Source organism: Zonotrichia albicollis, chromosome 6, assembly GCF_047830755.1.
Source record: "Zonotrichia albicollis isolate bZonAlb1 chromosome 6, bZonAlb1.hap1, whole genome shotgun sequence".
Classification (NCBI taxonomy): Eukaryota; Metazoa; Chordata; class Aves; order Passeriformes; family Passerellidae; genus Zonotrichia; species Zonotrichia albicollis.
Genome location: NC_133824.1, coordinates 44,671,182 through 44,693,845, shown reverse-complemented (window position 1 = coordinate 44,693,845; position 22,664 = coordinate 44,671,182). Strand labels below are relative to the sequence as shown.

The 22,664-nt window shown below is 43.1% G+C and overlaps 1 protein-coding gene across 8 annotated transcripts in view; it reads left to right on the top strand.

Annotated features, from left to right (window-relative positions):
- The window catches only part of DENND2B (DENN domain containing 2B), a 153,931-nt gene that overhangs the window by 79,040 nt on the left and 52,227 nt on the right, over positions 1-22,664 (top strand). For 7 of the 8 annotated variants that reach the window (XM_074543409.1, XM_026793134.2, XM_026793133.2 and 4 more), the window contains 2 exons: positions 12,971-14,185; positions 18,211-18,347. In XM_074543409.1, coding sequence (XP_074399510.1) covers positions 12,971-14,185; positions 18,211-18,347 — 1,352 coding nt within the window. Of the gene's footprint in view, positions 1-915; positions 2,407-12,970; positions 14,186-18,210; positions 18,348-22,664 lie in introns of those variants that run through there. The other variant, XM_074543411.1, reaches the window with a different exon arrangement.

Here is a 22,664-nt window from a genome sequence, read left to right as displayed (position 1 = left end):
TTTCTGAATGTTGGTGTGCGCAGTGCTCCAGCACTGGCTGATTGTTCATTTGTTAATATGCAGTGAAACTGAATTAGGGCACATGTAGCTCTCAGTCCAGTTAAATTAGGCCTTGTCTGAACTCTTAGGTAAATAAGTATAATAGCAACAAGTATTGCAAATCACAGCTTGGCTTTTTTCTTTTGCCTTTCTTCCCCTTTTTTCCTTCTTTTTGCAAATTTATTTTGAAGTTTATGTGTATTTGCCAAAAGATTGGGAAACAAATAGATCAGAGTTTTTTAAAGCTCTGTTCAACTAAGGAAGAACTCCAACAACCATTGGCTGGCCAATTTTTTCATATGATGCTCAGTTGTGCATATGCCCCACACATTTCCTCATATTCCTGGTTTGTTTAGATAAAAGTAGAGTGAAGCCCACTGTAACCTGTCAGATGTAGTAACCTGATTTACTTTTAAGTAATGTTATTCAAACATGTAAACATATTTAAACTGAAACTTTATTTTTCGTAAGTGTGCACTTGCACCAGATCAATGCTTTAAATCTTCCTGCACTAACTTTTGCATCAGTTTGGATATTTAGCAACTTCTCCTTAGCAACACTTGATTTGTGCTAACATAAGGCAGAAGAAAATAAAACACTGGTTAATAGATTTTTAAAGGAAGTGAATGAAAAGAAATTCCCTCATAAATCCAAATCAAGTATATAACTTCTTAATCAGTACAAAGTCATTGTATTGGCCAAGGCCAAGCCCATCGGCGACAATGGCAGCACTCCGGGGTGACGTATTTAAGAAGTGAAAAAAGTTACTGTGCAGGAGCTATTGCAGCCAAAGAGGAGAGGAGTGAAAATATGTGAGAGGAACAGCCCTGCGTGCACCAAGGTCAGCGCAGAAGGAGGGGCAGGAGGTGCTCCAGGCACTGGAGCTGAGATATCCCTGCAGCCCATGGTGAGGCAGCTGTGCCCGTGCAGCCCATGGAGGACCATAGGGATGCAGAGATCCGCCTGCAGCCTGTGGAGGAGCCCGTGCCAGAGCAGGTGGATGCCTGAAGGAGGCTGTGATCCCATGGGAAGCCTGTTCTGGAGCACACTCCTGGCAGGACCTGTGGACCCGTGGAAAGAGGAGCCCACTCTGGAGAAGGATTGCTGGCAGGACCTGTGATCTTGGGGTGGACCCACACTGGACCAGCCTGTTCCTGAAGGACTGCATCCTGTGGAAGTGACCCACCCAGAGCAGTTAATGAAGAGCTGCAGCCATGGGAAGGATCCACCTTGGAGAATTTTCTGGAGGGCTGTCTCCCGTGGGAGACACCAAGTGCCGGAGCAAAGGAAGACTGTAACTGTCTCCCATGGGACAGACGCCGTGCCGGAGCCGGGGAGAAGTGTGACTGTCTCCAGTGGGAGCAACCCCAGTCCAGAGCAGGGCAAAAATGTTCCTGTCTCCAGTGGGAGCAATCCCATTCTGGAGCAGGGGAAAAATTCTTCTGTCTCCAGTAGGAGCAATCCCATTCTGGAGCAGGGGAAAAATTCTCCTGTCTCCAGTGGGAGCAATCCCATTATGGAGCAGGGGAAAAATGTTCCTGTCTCCAGTGGGAGCAGTCCCATTCCGGAGCAGGGAGAAAATGCTCCTGTCTGCATTCGGAGCAGCCCCATTCTGGAGCAGGTAAAAAATTCTCCTGTCTCCAGTGGGAGGAATCCCATTCTGGAACAGGTAAAAAATATTCCTGTCTGCATTGGGAGCAACCCCATTCTGGAGCAGGGGAAAAATGTTTCTGTCTCCAGTGGGAGCAACCATATTCTGGAGCAGGGAAAAAATTCTCCTGTCTCCAATGAGAGAGACACTATTCCAGAGCAAGGGAGAAGTGTAACTGTCTCCATTGGGTGTGATCCCATGCCAGAGCAAGGGGAGATCATAATGGTCTCCAGTGGGAGCGACCCCATTCCGGGGCAGGGGAAAGGTGTGAGTGTCTCCAGTGGGAGCGACCCCAGCCTGGAGCAAGGGAAGAGTGCAGTAAGTGTCTCCAGTGAGAGTGATCCCATTGTGGAGCATGGGAAAAGTGTGACTGTCTCCAGTGGGAATGACCCCATTCTGGTGCAGGGGGAGAGTCTGAATGTCTCCAGTGGGAGAGACCCCATGCCAGAACAAGGAGAGGGTGTAATAACTGTCTCCAGTGGGGGTGATCCCATTCCAGAGCAGGGGAAGAGTGGGACTGTGTCCAGTGGGATCGACCCCATTCCAGAGCAAGGGAAGAGTGTAACAACTGTCTGCAGTGAGAGTGACCCCACTCCAGAGCGGGAGAAGGCTGTGAAGAGTCCTCTCCAGGAGGAAGAAGGAGCAGCAGAAGCGCTGTGTGATGTGCCGACCCCAGCCCCCATTCCCCGTAGCTCTGTGCTGCTGCGGCAAAAGAGGTAGAGAAAATCGGGAGTAAAGTTCAGCTCAGGAAGTAAAGGGAGGGAGGGGGGTGGGGGAAAGGTGTTTTTAAGATTTGGGTATATTTCTCATGATGATACTCAGATTTGATTGATAATTGATAATTTTTTTTCCCCAAGTGGTGTGATGGTAATTGGTAAGAAATATCTTCCTGTCCTTATCTCAGCCCATGAGCTTTTGTTGCATTTTCTGTCCAGCTCTGGAGGGCGAGTGACAGAGCAGCTTTGGTGGGCACCTGGCATCCAGCCACATTTATGAACACTGGCAAGTGTACCAAGGGTCATGTTTGTCATCACAGCTGGAATGTATTTTGCATTCCATAAGGTCAGAGTGACTGAAAAAAATGATAAGAGAGGCCAAGGGTATAAACTTTGAAATATTTCCTCCTTCAGATACAGGATGCAACCTCTGCAGATGAGATGTGTTGTATACTCAATTAATAGGCTTCCTTCTCTCTTCCTTGCTTTGGCACCTCTATGAGTCATCCTTCACTTATCAGCTGCTCCCCTGCCTTTTTGTTTCTCCAGGTGCCAAAAAAAAAAAATAATACTGCATCTGCTTTCTTTCTTTCAGTTATTTATATAAGAGAGAGACACTGTGTATGTGTGAGAGATATTACTACTGCTCCTGACCAAAGTCTGTTATGAATGCTGGGTTACATAGAAAATATAAAAAAAAAAGTGTAACTTTTGGTAGGAAAACTGTTTTTCCTATCCTCAAAGGTTGCAATTAATGTCTGTGTATGTGTGAGTGACAGATGAGTTTAGAGGTGCAATTGTATAACTCAGTGACTGGAAAGTTCACAGAGGATGGTAATAGCATTTATTATGTTGGAAAAATAGTCCAAGTTTGAGACACAGACATCTTTGGTAATTGAAGCAAGTGGAAATCCACTCTTCTAAGGGACAAAAGAGAGAGGGCAAAACTTAGAAAATTAAGTTAAAGATGAAGAACAAGGGCACATTTCCCAGCTGTGTTACTCTTTGTACAAAAAGTGTCCTTCGGGGAGCAGATAAGTTTTCCTGCCGTGGAGTGTGCTGGTTTTATGCCAGTGCTTCAGCCTTTTGCTTGCAGAGGAAGGTTGCAACAAGCTGAACTGAGTTGTTAGAGGTGTCCTGCCGACAGGATTGCGCTCAGCTGCTGGTAAGAGATGAGTCAGCCCCTCAGAGGCCTGAGCACTCTCTGGGCAGAGCTTGGGGTCAGAATCAGCTCTTGTTCCCTCTGCCTCAGATGGTCCATATGGCTTGTGACCTCCCTGCCCAGTGCATGAGCTCCAAGTGCACAGTGCAGTGAGACAGGCTGGGGCTGACAGGCTGTGTTTAGACAGGGTGATGCTGAGATTCTTCTGCATTCCCAGAGATAGTGCAGGACATTCTAGTCTGATGGTATTTTAAATTTTATTTTGTTTTGCTTTGCTTGTTATTTCCTCTGCAGTTCAGTAACTCCAGAAGCAACACAGATATTCTCAGATCTTTTCAATCCCTTTAGTATTGTCCTCTGTGACATATTTTATTTTCTCCAGATATCTCAGGCTTCAGACTTGATGGACTGTGATACTGGTAGTTGAAATGATGACAGGAATTAAGAATCCTGTTTTCATAGCAGACAGATGGACAATGGCCTTTGGTTTTATAATCTGCTCTTCTGGGATGCTTTCTCACTGTGTCAAATAATCTAATTTGAAAAACTGAACAAAAGAAACCTCTACAGAAAAATCTCACTGAACACTGGCAGCACATTGGGGACCACAGCTAAGCTGGTGAAACTGGAAGGAAAATGTGGATACTGGTAGGAAAGGCAAATAAAATATTTTATATTTATTCTGAAACAAACTCCTCTGAGTAGATGAGATTAAGAAAGTTTGTAGAATATGGGAGTTCTGAATGCTTATTATTTTTCTGTCCCTGTTGGATAGTTATACTTGAGTCTATTTGATGAGGTGCATGACCTAGAAGCTGATTTATATGTGAGGCAGGGAAAACAGATTTGTCTCTATTCTGGATTAGTGAGTAGCTAGGATTTAGGACTTTCTGAGTTCCTGTTCAGATATTTTCTCTGTGGATATAGAGTATTTCAGAAAAGTATAGAGTGACCTTGTGAGGTTTTCTGACTTGTCAGGGCAGAAGAGGGATGAGCCTATTTCCCAACAATTTCCAAACTCAAATTTCAGATTTGGAGGTTGCCAAACCCAGAATGCCCTCAGATATCTTGAAAATTGAGTGTCATAATTAATAAAAATAATTTTTTATGCTTCCCAAATTGCATTTGCATGAGCACAGAAAACTTGGAAAGCTTTGTCAGAATTAGTTCCACGGAATTTGTTGCTTTGATATTGCAGGACAAATGAGCAAGCCTGTTGAAAAATCACCTGTGCTTTGAAAAAGCAAAGTTGAGAGCCTCTATGTGCACTGGGATTTTTAACAGTCAGCATGTTCAGACATGCTGCTAAAGAACAAGTTTCAAGGAAAGGCAGTTCTTAAATAGAAAAAATGAAAGTTTGTGCTTTCTGCCTGGTTTAAGAAAATAATGCCATCTCTTGCTGCATTGCCACTCCCTCTACTGCAAAACTCCCAAGATCTAAAGATATCAGGTAAGACTAAAACATACTGAGCCAATTCCAGAACAATAACTATAGTGGAGCTGTAACAATGGAAATATGTCTTGCATAAATTATTATTCAGAACATGTTATTGGAAAAGAGTAGCTCATAGCGAGTCTTCCCTTTTTCAACTTTGAATCATATTTTTTGAGGAGAATGTGAGAGATGTCCCATGAAATCAGTGCAGTTTACTTTGGTGGAAAAGAGAGAATGGCTTACTCTGATTCTTCTGTTCTTGCTTTTTGATTTTACCACAGTGAGCTTCTGATGCCTGTGATGGAAAGTACACCCCAGGCTTGTTGGTATTCTTTGCCTTGGGCAGTTATTTATGTCTGAACAGAGGAGGTGAAAAAGGCTTAAGGGGGGAATTGTTTAAAGACCATCCTGCCCTTGCCTTGTAACAGGACACAAGACAGCCATAAATCTGGAGTGGCAGGGAGTCTAACCCTCTGAGTAGAGATAATTTCACAATTTCCTGTTATCTTCTTCCCCCTCACTTGGCAAAGACACCTAGTGCATGCTGATTGATGGCATTTTATTTTACAGTCATTCCTCATGGTCAGATTAGTCTTGCTGTCTTGACTTTATGGATCCAGGCTAATTCAAGTATTTAGAATCTGACTCATCAACTTTGATTTCTTTGCCCTTATTTTGTACAGTGGTAGAGCATAGTTGCCACTTCATGTAATTTACTTTGGCAGAATGACTCCTGCATTTCCCTGATGTAAATCAGCTCTTTTAGCTTCTGAGCCATAAAAGCACAGTTGAGCTGCAGTCAGGTGTGACTGTGTGTGCTTTTCTTCATGAACCAGCTGCAAAGGCCCAGAGCTCTGGGGTGGGGGGATGTTAAACACAGGAATTCACCACAGCACCCCTGCAAATCCACCCCACAATTGTTATCATTGACTCTTGGGGGCGCAGACACTGGGGCTTTTAAAAACCACACAGAGAGCTTGATCTGTTTTTTTTCTCTGTTTCACAGTCCTATCATTCTGTAGCTAGTTCTGATATGGTTTCAGTTTTTATTCAAATGGAAAGTATCAAAACTCCTTGGGGAAAAAAATTCAGAAGTACAAATAGGAAAATAATTGGTGTTTCTATTTTTATTGTATCTTTAAACATTTTGTCATTTGTTGTCCACTTTGATTTTACTGCTCATTCTCTCCAAGTGCTGGGACTTTTCCATCCCAGCACAAGTTCATGAGAGTGAGCCTGTTTCAAACAATGTTATAATGCAGACTCACTGCTCAGTTTACAAAGCACAAGTTTTTGTCTTGTTTTTGTCACAATCCCAAAGTCAGCAATAACAGGAGGATGTTATCTGGAATGTAGATTTTTGGGGATTTTTAGCCAGACTCCTGGTGAGAGCTCAAAGATTATAAAGGGTCTGGTGCAAGAGGGATTGTTCTGCTACTGTGTACCTCACTTTTAGAGGCAAGATATGACAAGTTGCACCACTTGTTCCAGCACCGAGTCAGCTCAAAAATCACCTTACTGTGTGCCCAGCACTTGAGTGTGAAAAGTTCACCTCCTCTATTCACCATAAACTCTTACTTAGATTTAAGATAATTAAATACAGTCTGTAATTATCTACTTGAGTTATGTAGAAAATGAAAATGCTGTGTGCTGTGAGAGTGCAGAAGATATTATAATAGAAGGGTTTACTGCCAAATGTGAGTGGATTTAAATTCAGTAGTGCAGGAGGTCCCTTTGGTCTTAATGTTCCCATAATCCCTAGTTACAAGAAGTAACAATAGCAGGTTTTAAAGTCCTTTTCTGCTCCTGGAACAATTAATACACTCTAAAACTCAATTTATTTTCTTTGGTGCCATATACAAGGCAGCAGTCCAAGCCTAGATGATCATTTATACTTGGAAAGAAAAAGTCAGAACTCAAAGGATAATCAATACATGGGATTCTCATGGGCCACCTCAACTAAGCAGCAAAGCTTAGATTCTTAGATTTCAGATCACCTGTTTTGGTGATGGTTGTACATTTTACCCTCATATTAACCCAGTTAGAGCAGCCTGACTCCCTGCATTTGTCCCCTGCTGAGTCTTTGCAGCAGTCACTGTCACTGCCTCTGCCTGTCTGTCCCCTCTGGTGAGGAAAGGGCACATTGTCACAAGGAGATAACGCTGAATCCACGCTGCTCTGTGAAATGACTCGTTCTGTAACTCCCCAAAGTGCAACCCCACCACTGACTGCTGCTGTTGGACAGCTAAGAGTGGACTTCTCTCAGTCCTTTATAGGAAAGCACAGAGGAAATTTATTACTAGTTCTTGTAATAGAGAGAAGAAGAGGAAATTTTTGGAGAAGTTCCCTCATCGTTGCTTCTATCAAAGTCTTTATGTTTTTTTGGTCTCTCTCTATGTTTTTTTAAATTACTCTGCCTTTTTACACCTGAAGAGGCCTGGGAGATTGCTGTACTGCAGTGGTGTGTTCAGTTTCTGTTTGTGCAAAAGTATTGATTTGTACTGGGAGCTTTCCCAAGAATGTCTGACAAAGGCAGAAGAGTTTATGTGCTCTGTTTGTTTGCTCTGTGATTTTCTGGCAGCACTGCCCTTGCTGGGGTGTGAAACTGTACTGGTTTCAAGGAGCTGTGGTTACTGAACCTCTGCAAAGGGCTTGTTCTGTGCAGGTCACAAAAGCAAGGGGACAAAACCACCGGTTCTAATTTGGGCTTCTGTTGGTCTCTACGTGTTTTCTCTCCTCTGCCTGCTTTGTCAAATCAAGTGGAAGTTTGATGTAAATGAGTATCATCGTGAGCCCTTACATCTCTCAGCAGCAGCACACCAAAATGTGCATGGTATAGTGAATGGTTCCAACTAGCAGGTAGCAGGGTGTGCTTCTCTCACTTTGCCAGGCTCTGGGAAGGATGGATTCCAGGATCTGCACTCAGAGGGGCTGGCACTTGGTAGCTGAATATTCCTTAGCATTCTCTCTTACAAAATTTCCAGAAAATTATAAAGTTACATCCTCATTTACCTATCAGGGCAGCTTTAGTGGATGTATTAAACATGAGTTTTGCTGCCCTTGCAAAGAGAAATTTATGTTGCTTTTGTTTCAGATCTCCTTAAATATTGGCTAGAGCAACAAGAAGTCTAGTGCTGGCCAAATCTACTCATTCCCAAACTCACAATCCTATGGTCACAGCTGATTCTGATGTTACTGCTACCCTCAAACAGGTTAGGTTGTCCTGATGAAATGTCACAATGCCCTGAGAAGAACCAGGAATGAGAAAAAAAAACCCTAAATAAAATATTTAGAAAGCAATATTTTTTTCTAATAAAAGTGGGGAGAAAGTCCTGAGGAATAAAGTCACTCCTGGGGTTCTTTGCACCCAATATCAGTGTCACTGGGAAATTATGGGACTTCATCAACAGGAGCCTGGAAAACCCTTTTTGTCATCATGTTCCTTGTTCTTATTTCAGTAAATGGGCTCCCATGCATGAGCATGTTGGAGTGAGAAATTCCCTGGATCAGAGAGGCAAAATCTCTCCTACTATTCTGTACATGTCAGTTTAAGAAGAGCAAATGGGATTTACAAACCTTAAGAATTGCTGAGTGGTTTCTTCCAGCTTGCCTTTCCTCAGAACAGAATGATCTGTGGGATCACTCCTGACACTTGAGGAAAGCTAAAACAGTGCTGCAGAGTCTGAGCTGCTTAGCTCAGAGGTCAAAACAGGGCAGTGAGAGCTGGGAGTCCTGTAACTCTTTCAAGGCAAGTCAATTAAGCACCCTCCAGTCACTGTTAAAGCCGGAAATGCAACCTAAGATTTTTCTTAGTGTGTATATAAAGTGTATATATTGGATAAAGTGTATGCTGGATCTTGGATGCAAATGCCTCAATAAATGCACATTCTGATTATCCCCCCAAGACACAAACCCAGCTCTAGAGCCACCCTTCTGGCTGCCTCCCATTATTAAAAGTTACTCGTGAAGTTGTGGGAGTTTTCTGTACCCACTGCTCCTCTTTCCTGGAGTTGATATTTGGCATTGGAAGCAGGAAGAGGCTGTGTCTCTGCTCAACTGGATCAAAAGGCCAAGCCCCCCTCCCCTCAGTTTTAAATACTAATTTTGTATTGCTCACTTTTAGAGTGGCTTCCAGGAATTAAAATTTTCCTCTTCTACAAACAGACAAATGTTAGCACTGCATTTTACAGGAAGAAGATTGGTATCTTCCAAAAATTAAAGACTTTTTGACTTTTGGGTCAGATAGAGGGTGAGAACTCAGGCACTTTTGGCACCAAGAATGAGCCCTTTTCCATCCCCACAGATTTTCAGTACAAGTTAGCCTTGCTAAAAGGCGGGAACTCAGTTTTTCCATCTTTTGCCTTGTGATGAGTAGGTTGCAAATTATCTTAAAGGAAGTCTGTCTGTTCTCTTCTTGATGCAGCTCCACTGTTGTCCACGTGTGGTCACTGGACCTGGTGAAAGGAGATGCCTTTACTAGAGACAACAATAGAATATATGAATATTTGAGAGCTGCCCTCAAGAATTACAGTTGTTGTAAATTACAAGCTTTTTCTGTTTGGGTGAGAAAAAGAGAAACTGAAGAGACTGAATCAGAATGTGAAGATCAGTTGTATCTACAGTTCAAAATCCTCCAGAGGATGACTGATATTATCAGTTTCTTCTTACTGTGGGTAACTGCTGATTTCTCAAGGAACAAATCACAACAGCAAAGCTGAGCATGATCTAGAGAGCTGGAAAGCACCTCTTGGAATTCTCTCTTCTCTCCCTGGTGAGCAGCAAAGAGTCCCAGCAGAAAGCTGCTTCCAGGATCTGCCACCTGTTCAGAGGACATTGTGGGCTGCTTGGCACACCTGACTTGCCAGGGGTTTGGGCACTGCACACCTAGAGCTGTGTGTTGGAAGAATGCCCTTAGGGAATCAGAGCCACTTATAACAGTGTCTTTTGTGAAATGCGGATATCCTCAAAGAAATAAACCTTGCCTAGAATGAAGGTCAAAGGAACTTGTTAAGAAAGCTAAACTTGATTCCATCATCTCTATTTATAGATGATATTTGGAAAGTGTATGTAATGATATGCATTGTATAGTGCTGCACCATATCATTCTGTGTGTACAAAACTTCAATTAAAAGCATTTTACTCTACAATCTTTTTGTGGAAGATTGCAAGTTTCCTAATTATTCATCTGCCCAGTAATACTGGTTATAAAGTCTGTGGACCTGTTGTGCCTTCAAGAGAACACTCTTGTAGTGGAAGTAAGTTTCTTGGGGAAGAACCATTTTATTATCCACTGATCAGCCTTTGGACTTGTTTTTTTCTTTCATTCTGTTACTTTCCAGCATCCTTTAGAGAATTCATTCTGAAACCTTTGGGACAAAGCTCTGTTTCTCTCTGTTGTTGAGTAAGTCCTATAGATTCTCTCTGAATTGCACAAATTTAGGGTGTAATACAGTGTAAAACCGGAATCTATTTCTTAACTGGGGTAACCCAAGTCTTTGAGGGCAAACTCCTGCAGAAGCCCTGGGGCTCTGCAGCCCCACTCTAGCACAGTGGAAGTGATTGGGAGTTTTATAACTGAATTTGGGGGTTTCAAGATGAAGCCTTAATTGCAATTACCTTACTGGGAGCATGGGGTTTAAAAGAATGGCTCATACCTCTTAAGAGGAAATGTTTTACAACTTCTTCAGGTTATGCAAAGCATAATTTCCCCCTTTTCCTCTTTCCCTGATGAATCACCAAACCTTTTCCTGACAGAGGAAAGAGCTGAAAAGATATTTCTTAGATTGTAAGGAGATGAAGGACTATGCCTATGGTATTTTCAGTGCTGTGTGTCAAAGGCAGAGAGAGGTGTCTGATTATCTGATTGTCAGCGTGTTCTTCACCTCTGCTGTTCAATTTTATTGACCTTATCCTTGTCATTTTATAATTTATTCTTGCTATTGCCAGCACAGAGTCTAATAAGCAAGTTGTAACATGCTAAACCATTCCACAGGGCCTCTTTTGTCCCTATTCTGTAGCTGAATCCTGACAGTGGATTTAGCCAACATGCAGCTTCTGAGGCTGTGATGAAGGCTGTAGTCTTTTGACATGAAATACTGGAAAATACGTATCACTGGGTAATGCCTGTTTCCTTGAGAGAAATGTCAGTGCAGCTCTGGGATGGGTCTGCATGACATGACAGAATTAGGAGAACATAATCTCAAATCTACGTTAAGGCAGTGTTATGAATAATATAAAAAATTGGCTTTTTGGTATCAACCTGAAGAAACTGAGATGAGACAGGCTGAAAGAATGAAGGATCAGGGTGCCCCACTAAGCCTGGGGAGGCTGATTTAGCTTTCATCTTCAGGCACTCTAAGGATATGTTGGCCAAGGTAATTCCAGGTAATCCACTACAAACTGAGCAGCAGCAGCCAGCCAAAACCACTCATCATCTGTCACCTGCTTTTGATCTTCTCAGATCTCTTAAGACACCTGTCTGCAGCTGTACACAATGGCAGGAAATTCAACTTGTAGGATGCAAAGAGCATATTCTGGGATGCATCCTTTCTTGTCCTGCTTTAGGCAGTTGTTGTAGGAGTGTTTGCCATTATCTTTGACATGAGATCTCTTCTCCTACAGGCATCATTATCTTTCAAAACAGTAACGAAATAAAAGTCACCAAGCAGTGTAACTTTGGTGACAAACAGACTTGCTTGTTCTCAGGCCTCTGACAACAGAGAACAGTTCCCTTTTGTGATAATTTGATTATTTTATTTTTCTCACCTTTTTTGTGTGTTATCTTGAGCTTTGATTGTGAAGTATCTGCTGTAGGAAACTGGGATGAAATCTGATAATTGGTTTGGGGCTGCATTTGAAAGAAAAAAAAAATATTTCCTGTGTCAAAGTAAATTTTTCAGAAACCACCCCAGTGCTCTAGATTTTTTGGATTAATGCACAGAAATTGGAACTTCTGCTGTAGGTATTGGCTGGCTGTTGGGAAGAAAACAATATAGCAGCAGAGATCTTCTGAATCTCTTCTCCCTTTGCTATAGTGCAGACGTTTGCTCCTCTGATTTCTTTTGGGCAAGCAGTTCTTTCATTTGGATCTTGCCTGAGTACAGGACAGTTGATAAAAAACAGCTTGTCCACAGTCTTTGCACAAATAAACTTAATAGCATATGCAAGGCATTACTTATGGTCCTTCCTCTTTTTTCTGTACTGTCTGAAACAGAAAGGAGTTAACATTCAAGGAGTTGTGATTACTTCTCCTATGATTTGTATGTATGGATTTTGGCAGGGTGGCAAACACCCTTTTTTGACACAGTTTTGGCTTAATTTCCTTACTGCTGGCTCATCACTGATGAGCCAAATGATTAATGTGTTATTTAATGTCCTTGTGTCTTTTTGTTCTTAAAAGTCCTTGCAACAATGTACAAACCCCCAGTAACAATAGCTGGTTTTGCAAACCATGGCTAGAATTTGTTCCAAGGGTTTTTTCCAGGGTAACACTGAGATCTTTCTATGTAGTTTATATTCTTCAACACATACTGTGAGCAGATTAATGTGTTTTTTCAGTGTGTAATATTCTTTTGATAAGAAATTACTTCTGTTTGATAAGGGGAATTTATCTGTTGGCCACAGCACCAGATCAAAGATGAACCAGGCCTACTTATCTGCACGTGGTAGATGCTTTCAAGGCAGAGGTTTGCTATGAGAATTTCAGCTGGCTTTGAGTTCAGGAAACTTGGAAAAGCAGGGAGTCAAACAGAGGTGAGAAAACTTGTTTTGGAGGTGCCAAGTGTCCTGCTCATGGCCAGTTAAAGGCTGCCACCTCCCACCCCTGACTCTGTGGCTGAATGGTCACTGGTGTCTCAATGACATTTTTTGGGGGGGCTTTGCAGTGTGGAGACCTGCAGCCAGAAGAAAGTTGGCAAATAACTCCAGTTTCCCCAAGGCCTTGATTTTTTCTTTCTCTCTGTTTCCAGGTGCCAGTCAGCCAGTCCGCCGCCCCTGCTGTCCCCTCAAAGGAGCCCAGCCTACCCCCTCAGTGACAGCGAGGACTCCTCCCGCTCTGCTGGGCTCTCCAGAGTCTCCAGCTCCAGGCTGTGCCTCAAGGACTGGAACAGCCGCACATCTGCGCTGCGCAGCGCCTCCACCAGCCCCTCGGACACCGACTTGCCGAGCCGCCCCCTCAAAGCCATCAGCGTGGGCGCTCTGGATAAAAGGCTCTCCGTGTTCAAGGCTGACCCAAAGGAGAGTCCAACTGAGGGCCAAGATGGGGAAGGAGTAGGGAGCCATCCACTCACCCGGAGCACTCTGTCCTTGAGCACTGCTACCAAACTGAGGACCCTCTCTACCAGCAGGGTGTGCGTGCGCTCGCAGACGCTGGACATCAGGCAGAAGATCACAGAATGGGAGTGCCGCCGGGAGCTGTCCCCCAGGGCCAGCGTGTGCATGGACAAGAGGGATGCTGGGGAGAGGTCGGGCAGTGAGAGCTGCCCCAGCGTGCTGACCTCTCCCTGCAGCGACAAGACATTTGATTTCAAAGGGTTCAGAAGAATGAGCCGAACATTTTCCGAATGCTCTTACCCAGAAACGGAGGAGGAGGAACTGCTGGACAGGGATTCCTGCCATCGGTTTGAAAAGAGACTGGGCAGGAGTGAACCTCCTTCTGCCACTTTCCTTAAGAGCCATGTGAGGAAAGAGTCCTCTGCTGTGCTCAATAGAATCCAGAAGATCGAGCAGGCACTGAAGGAGCAGTCGGGCAGAGGCCTCCCCCAGTTACCGAGTAGCTGCTACAGTGTTGATAAAGGGAGGAAAAAGTCTGTGACTCTGGCTGCTGTGGAGGGACTGAGCGAAACCCCGAGCGATAGCAAAGGCGGGGGTGTTACTTTGGGGAGTGAACCAGAAAGCCCTCCTGAGGCTGAGAAAAGCAGTAAAACAAAACAGGGCATTGCTGCGAGCTCAGCAGGCCCCAGAGCGCTCCTGGACAGCGCGCCCAACAGCGCCGTGAATCCTGTCCCCAAGCCCAAACGCACCTTTGAGTACGAGGCTGACAAGTCCCACAAGAGCAAACCAAGCAATGGCCTACCTCCATCTCCCACAGCTGCTGCTCCTCCTCCCCTCCCGTCCACGCCCGCGCCCCCCGTCACCAGAAGGCAGAAGAAGGAGTCACGCTTTCACCGAAAGTCCCAGAACAGGTAAAAGCCAAGGAAATGTGTTGTATTTGCAAGGAATACCTCGACAAAGGCAGGAATGATGTATCTGACTCCATGCTCTTAGAGGGCTAATTTATTACTTTATAATACTATATTATATTCAAGAATACTATACTAAACTAACTAAAGAACACAGAAAGGATACTTACTGAATGCCAAAAAGATAGCAATGAAAACTCATAACTCTTTCCAGAGTCTTGACACAGCTTGGCCCTGATTGCCAATGAGTCAAAATAACTCACACCAGAATCCAATGAAACAATCACCTGTGAGTAAACAATCTCCAAACACATTCCACATAAAGAAAACAGAGGAGAAGCAAGTCAGATAAGAATTGTTTTCTTTTTTCTCTGAGGCTTCTCAGCTTCCCAGGAGAAAAATCCTGGGCAAAGAGATTTTTTCAGATAACGTGAATGCCACAGAAACGTGCTCGGTTCTCCAAATGGATAAATAAGTGGGCTATATTTTTGCAGTAGCAATATTCTAAATTCTAATATTCTCCCTCTAATGCAGTGCTTTTGATGTAAGAATGTCTAGGGATTGCATGCAAGACAAGTGTTTTTTTCTGTGCTGGTCTGCACTGATGGAATGCACTGGTACAATACCTTTGAATGCCTTCACTTTTGGAGTTCTAAAATCTGCATACCTTGATCCCCCAAAAAGCTCTAGGTTAGGTGTGCTAAAGGTTATCTACTTAATTCTGGCACAAATGCCCTTATTTGTGGTTTTTAATGGACCATAATTTCATTATTGTCTGGTATGAGACTGTAGCTGCTCCCTCAGCTTTTTTTTCCTGTAAAATGTACCTGCCAAGGTTTTCTATTTCCAAAGTTCATTACTATAGCAGTTGTGTCATTTTTTATGTAATGTAGGTGATTTTATTTAATTCAGTCCTTAGGAATATTATCCTAAATTATTATCAACAACTATAGAGAATTAATGCTGAGAGAGCTGTTTTATCACAGAAAGTCCTCTATGTCTTCCTGAGTTAATGATGGGGAGAGTGTATGGCTACATTCCCCCAGCAATTTGTGGAGCTTGGCTTGTTTTAATCACGTGATTCCTCTTGAGCTTTAGACATGGTAAAACTCATTCTGCTCATTTGCTTTGAAAATTGTAGGCGCAGTTGTTGCTGAGCATTCAAATTGCAGCATTTTTAATGAGTTCACCTGCCTGTGCATGATCCACATTTTTTTAGCACAACCTAGTTCAAGAAGAGAAGAGGAGCCTTCAGGTTCTGTCCTTTTCTCTCAGGAGACACCTGCTCCTGAGAGATCAAACAGCTCTGCTGAGGCAGGTTGTTTCTTCCACAAAGGCATGTGGAAAGTCAAGCTCTGATCAGCGGTGCTTATCTTTTAGTCCTGGTAATAATCTCAGAGAAAGTAAATCTAGTTGTTAAGGAACATTTGTGAAGTAAAGCTGCCTTCAGTTTCTTCAGCACAGCATTTGCAATGTGCAGAAGACGAACAAAAATTTTTAAATGCTCTGGTGTAAATGATAGCCTTTATCATCAGAAAACGGGCAAGTCATCTAAGAACCACAGTATATTATCTTAGTGAGTTTTTGAGATGAAGTTTTGAAGCTCCTTTTCAGAAGAGGTATAATTCTGCTTGCACCTCCTTTTCTGCAGATTCATTCTCCTGTCACAGCAGAGTTAGATAACAGCATAGTTCAGCCAAGGAGCTTCAGGCCTGGGTTAGGGCTAGGGAAAACAAGCCTTCTAAAAACCATTATTTATCAATTTAAGTTATAGAATATAACTTAATTAACAGGGTTGTCATGTGTATCTGATAATTCATGCAAATCAGTTTGACATTTTACTGAGTAGGTATCCATTCATTTGTAACAGCTTTACCCACTGTACTTTAATGATTTCTCTGGACACATCTCCTGTTAACCATGATCTAAATAAGTTCAAATCAACCTCCCAAATATCTCAGGTTTGCTGGCTGACTTCAACGCTGAGTGGAAATCCTTTATAAAAATTTTAACTTTACTGTCTTTGCTACTGTTCTTCCTTCAGTTACAGAAAGGATTTACAAGATTTACAAAGCACTAAAGGCCATACAAGTCATTTAAGAATGACAGCATTTGGTTGATAGTAATTACTGAAATCTCAGTACCTAAGCTGTTCTCATTTTGAGAGCAGACATAACGCATTGTGCCTGCAGCTTGTAGCTGTGTGTTTCAGACTGAACATACACATGGTTTGCACTCCCTGCAACGTCATGAGAATGGACTGAGGGTATTTTTTTTCCAAATACTTGGGTTGAACGCACTGCTTTTATTTTTGGTGGCTAATTCAACCCTCTAATAATAGGGGGGAAGTCTCTCATGTTTGCCTGCTAGCAGAAAGCCAGGCTGGATCTGGAGAACCTGGTGCCAAGAGTAGCTTTAACATTTCAGAGTGATGTGAGCTGGGTGTTCCCCCACAGCTGGAAATCCTCTGGCACACACACAGTGCAGCAGAGGAGTGTCACAGGATAGACTTGGGACACATGGACCACACTGAGTGCTGGTCCACAAAGCCATTCCTGTCATCCTACACAGTGTCGCCACATCAGAGGGGTGCCTTGAAATCTATAGGAGCTGGGTATTGAGCTACTTCCTAAAGTCTCATTTCATCCACAGCTGTGCCTTCAGTGTGTCAGCATCCTTTGTACTGTAGGTAGCTGTGGAAGAGCAGGTGTCTGCATCTGATTGTCACAGATTGCTTCTGCCACAATCCTAATGTGACTAACTTGGATCTGGCTATTCTGAAGATTAGGGAAAGGAGAGAGAGCAGGCTCTGAAGCCTGTTCCCAGCTGTAAGCCTGTTCCAGCAGGCAAACAGGAAATGCTCTCAAATGCAGTGTTCTGTGTTACCTGTAGGGATGCTCAAACCAATTCACAGGCCAAAGTGTCTCATGAGGCTCTGTCACTGCCATATGGACATGCTGTAACATATGCTGCACTCCAGCTGGGAAGAAGAAAAACAAGGGGGGTTGATGGCAGGGTGATTTATTGTTAATCTAGGCTGGGGCTCAGGGAGTGGAGTATGGGCACCAGCACAGTCCACACAAGCCTTGTAGCACCGTGGGATTATTTATGCTCTGGCCTGAGCCTGTTTTTTCACTGCTTCATCCTCAACAGTAAATCCATCCCATGAATGCCAGCCCTGTGCTGCTGCCACTGCAAATCATGGGCCTCCCACTTTGAGTGTAGTTACTGCCCCAGAGAACAAGGGCTGGGTGAGCTGAGAGTGGGAAGGTCTTGGGAGAAAAGCCCAAGAACTCTCAGGAACTGCCCAGCAGCACTGGGGCAGGGGTGGGTGGGAGACAAATTGTGTGGGTGACCCAGCTGATCCTCACCTTCCTGCCAGAAAAGCCAAACCTTCAGCCCCTGAGCCACCAGCCCAAACTGCTCACACACCCCAGAGAGCACCAATTTCCTCAGGGCTTTCTCCTTTGCTGCCCATGGTTGGCATGGGGCATGCAAGGGATGTGGGTGACAGGCATATGGGTCTCCCTTTGGCATTTGTGCTCTGAGCTCTGCACAGGAACACATCCAAAGGCTCAAGACATGTGAGTGGTGTCAGACTAAGGGATACATCTCCCAGAGCAACCAGTGCAGGAATGCTTTTCAGAGACTGTGTCTTTCTTTGGAACAGAGGGCCACGTGTTTCTGGGGCCTCTGGAAAGAGCAAAGTAATTTCTAATCTGAGGACTGTGCTGCTAACTTATTCTGTAAACTTGGAAAAATAGAACATATTTTCTTGATCTTTTCTTCCTGTCTGCATAATGGAGATAACAAAACTTCCAACTTAATTACGTTGTCATAGATGGCTCTACTAGAGACGGCTCTGAGCACAGGACTTAGTGTCTGCTAAAAGCTAGCTCTTAAAGCATGATGTGAGATTTTTTTAATTATGGTTAGTTTTATTTATATTTCTTAACATGCAAATAATCATCTAAATGTTTGAATACATTTTCATTCTTGTTACTAATTATTATTGTTTTAAACTTTAGAAAATCCTTTGAGTTTGAGGATGCCTCAAGCCTGCACTCCCTGTACCCTCCCTCCCCGACTGAAAATGGAACCGAGAGCCAGCATAAGTTTGGATCCAAGAGCACTTTAGAAGAAAATGCCTATGAAGACATTGTAGGTAAGAAGCTGCTGCAGCACATGGGCTCACAGCAGGATGCTGAGTGGCTGTGGGCAGGCCACAGTACTGCTGAACACATGCCCTGTTCAGGAACGCTCAGTGCTGTCAGTAGAGAGAGATTAAATGGAGGCTAAATGGGTTTGATCCCTCAGTGCAAATGGAGCTCTCGGGCTGCCTGCAGGAAGTCTTGATTCTTTCAGTCTTCACTGGGTAGGATTGGAAACAGACTGTTTAATCAGCTTTTTGCCAATGCTTTTCAAGAACCAAATCATTCTTTTTATCAAGGCCTTGGCTTGAAGCCTTGAGTGGTGTAAAAATGTAAAGAACAGGACTCAAGACAGTGTTTACAGAACTATCCAACAGCAAGATTAACCTCAGAGGCCTTGTGTGGTCAGCTGAGCTTTTCAGGACTCCGGTGTGTTCTGCCCCAAAGCAGTTGTTTGCAGCACAATTCCTGGTCTCCTCCAAGTCCCAGTTGCTGGTTAAAGAGGAATTAATTTCCTTTAGCTATACACCATCAGGCATGCACAACAAAAAACACTGTTTTCATTAAGCTTCATAAGAAAAACATGTTTCTTTTGGTCTTAGAAGGAAATGTATGGCCTATGCATACATTCTTTTAACATCTAAAAAAAGTTGTTATAATTACTGAAAATTGGGCAGCCCTTCAGAGCACAGATTTTCCACACAAGTGATGAATATCTGCATTGTTTTTAACTCTTTCAGTGTTAGATTATTACAACAGATACAAAGGGGACTTCATTTTACTTTGGACAATGAATCTTTACATAATGAAAGCTGGAGGGCTACCAAGACAGTCTGGGACCCTAGAGTACACATCCTCTGAAGAGACACTGACAAGCTGGGCCTATTTAGTCTGGTAAAAAGGCACTCTAATTGTGCTTACAAATGTTTGGGAGGCAAACAAAGACAATAGAACAAAACTATTCTTGGCCCTATCAGTTGATATAGCAAAGAACAGTGGCCACAAACTGGAGCCTGGGACTCTTTGTCAGGCCCAAATTCTGCCTCTGGCTTGTCAGCCTCAGTGAAAACAGGAATTTACTCTTTCCATTTACTTCCTCTGTGCCATTAAAGAAAATGCTTTCAGAACTGAAGCTTTCAACTCCTGCTCAGTGTCTGTTAGTTAAAATGAAAACTTTGTAGATACTGAATAGTCTTTTGCTGTATGAGGCATCCTTACATGATCATCATTCCTTTCTATGACTGACCACCATGGTATTCACACTTGAAAATATATTGTGTGTTAGTTACAGTGCTCATCTTTGCTCAGGACTTGTCAATGTGGCACCAGATTTTAAGTGGTAATGATTCTTTTCCCTGTCTGGTTTGTTAAATATCAAAATAAAATGTGCAGGACTGGTAAGAAGCTTTCTTCAAATGAGAAGAAATCTTGGGTTCAGTAAAACAAAATCATAATGGGCTTTTCCAACTCACGGGTACTATAAACCAGCTCCTTCAAGACTGTAATTTGGGCATTTTGGCAGGGCAGTGGGAAGAGAATGCAAAATTTCAGATCTGTGGACAAACACAGAACTTCATTGTTTTGTACTGATTTTTAACAACCTCTTTCCAAGCACTTCATTCAATACAGCAGTGCAGGGGGAATACCAAATCAGTGTAATTCTTATAAACTGTCAGGCATGATTAAAGACAAGCCAAAGTGGTTTGATCTCCAGCTTTAAAGAAGTGATCGTAGCTTTGGGTATCACATCTGCATAATTTATACCAGTGGTGCTAGACCCCAGTCTCCAAGTAGCACTTTTGTGCTCATGCAAACCAGGTGTCTGCAAGAGGGAGTTTGTTTTACAGATCTACATCTGCTCCAAAGCTATAAAGGGCTCTGTCCCTGTGCTTTGAGCTTTCTTTGCAAACAGTTCCCCTAGAGGTGCTGGTGGGTCTTTTTTTCCTGTACCTTATTGAATCTCTTGCCTCCCTAAAACTTGTAGGCAGTTAAACATTGTTGCTGTAGTAATAAACTTAATTAAGTGTGTCATGTCCCCCCCATCCCTTAGAATTAATATTTGTAATGTAAGGAATTGTTAAAATACAAGAAAAGAGAGCTGTGAATCTTGAGCAATGCTCTAAGCATTCTAGTGTGAGACAGAAACATAAAAAAATTGGGCTGGAAGGGACTGTGGATTCACCTGGTTCAGCCTCTGCTCAAAGCAGGGTTAATTTCCACTTGAGATGAGGTTGCATAGGGCTTCATCTCATTGATTTCTCTAAATGCAATGGGAGGATGGCTTCACTGCCTCCCTGTGCAGCCTTCTCCACTGCTTAGCCTCTGTTGTGAAGAATGTTTTCTCGATGGCACAGTGAACAAATTCTTCTTTCCATCCAGTGTGAATTCTCCTTGTTGCTATTTGTGACTGTCGTCCTCCATCATTTCACCTCCAGGAAGTGCCTGGTGCTGCCTTTTCCATTTGCCCTTCTGGGCAGTGGCAAGCAGCAGCTGAGTATCCCCCAGCCTTTCCCAGGCTGAACAGCTTCTGGGCATGCAAGTGCTAGGTCTGCAGTCATTGGTTTTTGTTTTTTTTTTTTTTTTTCCTTGAGTCATGCCCCACATGGCCTCTTCTTGTGGGGCATATGCACACTAAGGCTTTGTCTTCCTCCTGCTGCCTTTGCATTGCTTCTTCTTTAATAAGCAGGGCAGCAATGAGCTGCTGTGTGTATTTTATCTTATTTTGAGAGCTCACTTTAAAAAAAATTAGTAAGTTTTAGGTATATTGAAGTTAAAAAGGATTATGCTTTGAAAGCCAGTGGCATAATGAACCAGACACTTTGTTCAATTTTGTAATATTTCTGTAGACTTTAAGAGATTAAATACCTGCATGGTAAGTTCAGGACGGGTTTTGGATTGGACCATAATGATCCATTCTGCATCAATCAAGCAGGCATAGTATAAAGGGGTGCACATTCCTAATATAAATCAGAGCTGTACTCCATGTGCAAGGAACCATGTGGACTTCATTCATCTTCTGTACTAGCACTCCCAGAAATGTGGCAGTCATAGTAAACTTAACATTGTTTTGCTTCTTGTGGTTTTGAATGAGCCTTTAATCAGACCAAAATTGATGTGGCTTTCTGAATCCGGTTGGGGAAACCACATTTGGCTTTGTGTGAACTCAAGAAACTATCATAGTATTAAGAGATGGCTGAGATTGTTGCTTCTGCTGTGTTTGTGCACAACAGTATTTCCTATCATATGGACCATAAGGTTCCAGTTTTCCAGTTTGCTCCCCTAAGTGCAGCTGAGATGTTGGAATATTGTTATTTAAGGTCTTGTGTCTCTGAAACATTGTTGACCTGACATCTAGGACAAAGCACTCATTATCATAACAAAAAAAAAATTGAATAAATAACATGAAGGTCAAGGGCATAGTATTAAGTTTGAATTGAGAAAATCTAGTAAAACTAGGTGAAAGAAATAGTGCTGCATTTAGAAATTAAATGTAGTGGAGGAAACCTCTGGCAAGATAAGGCTTCTTACCCTGTAACTCCCGAGAGGGCTCTACACAGCAGAACAGGTGGAGATTTCCTCTGAGAGGACATTGCAGATGTGCAGGAAACCCATTGCTCAACTGGGCTCTGTGTGTTGCCTCTTAGACTGAGAATGTTTAACAGAACATTGCATGATTCCATGTCTGCTTTGGCAGCTGGAGCTGAAGCAGTCTAGACAGAAAGGCAATGCCTCAAAAACATTGCAGTGGAATCTCTAAATCCAGGATGAATTTCTAAATGGGATCTTGCTGGTGGGTTCCCATTGGGAGTGTCCTGCAATTCACTGTCCCAGGGGCAGCTGGCCCTCTTGGGGAGGGTTTCTTATGCACCCTTCTGCTCTCTGGGCCTGTTCAGTGCCATGTTTAGAAGACTTTGAGCCCTTTCAGTAGCTGACACTTCTATTGACAGATATTTTTTGCACCTTAAGAGGACAACCTAATCACTGCTTCCTGTAGGGGCATATAATTGAACCTTGTTACAGCTGACACCAAAGGTGACTGAGAAGAGCAACGGTAGAGTCATACACAATTGCTTGGCTCTTTTTCTCTGTCAGTTTGAGATAATATTGCCCCAGTTTCTTCCTTACCTCTGCATTAAAACAGGACAAGTCACCCCCTTTATCCCTGCTGTTAAGGCAACTGATCTCTCATAAATCAATGAGTTGGTTCGATTTCTTGTGTAAATTTGACACAGCGCATGTCATGTAACAAGATGGGATGAGTTAGGTGTTCTACTGAGCTGTCTGCTGTGTGTGATCAGAGCTGCAGCAATGATGACTGAGGTCAAGCTGGA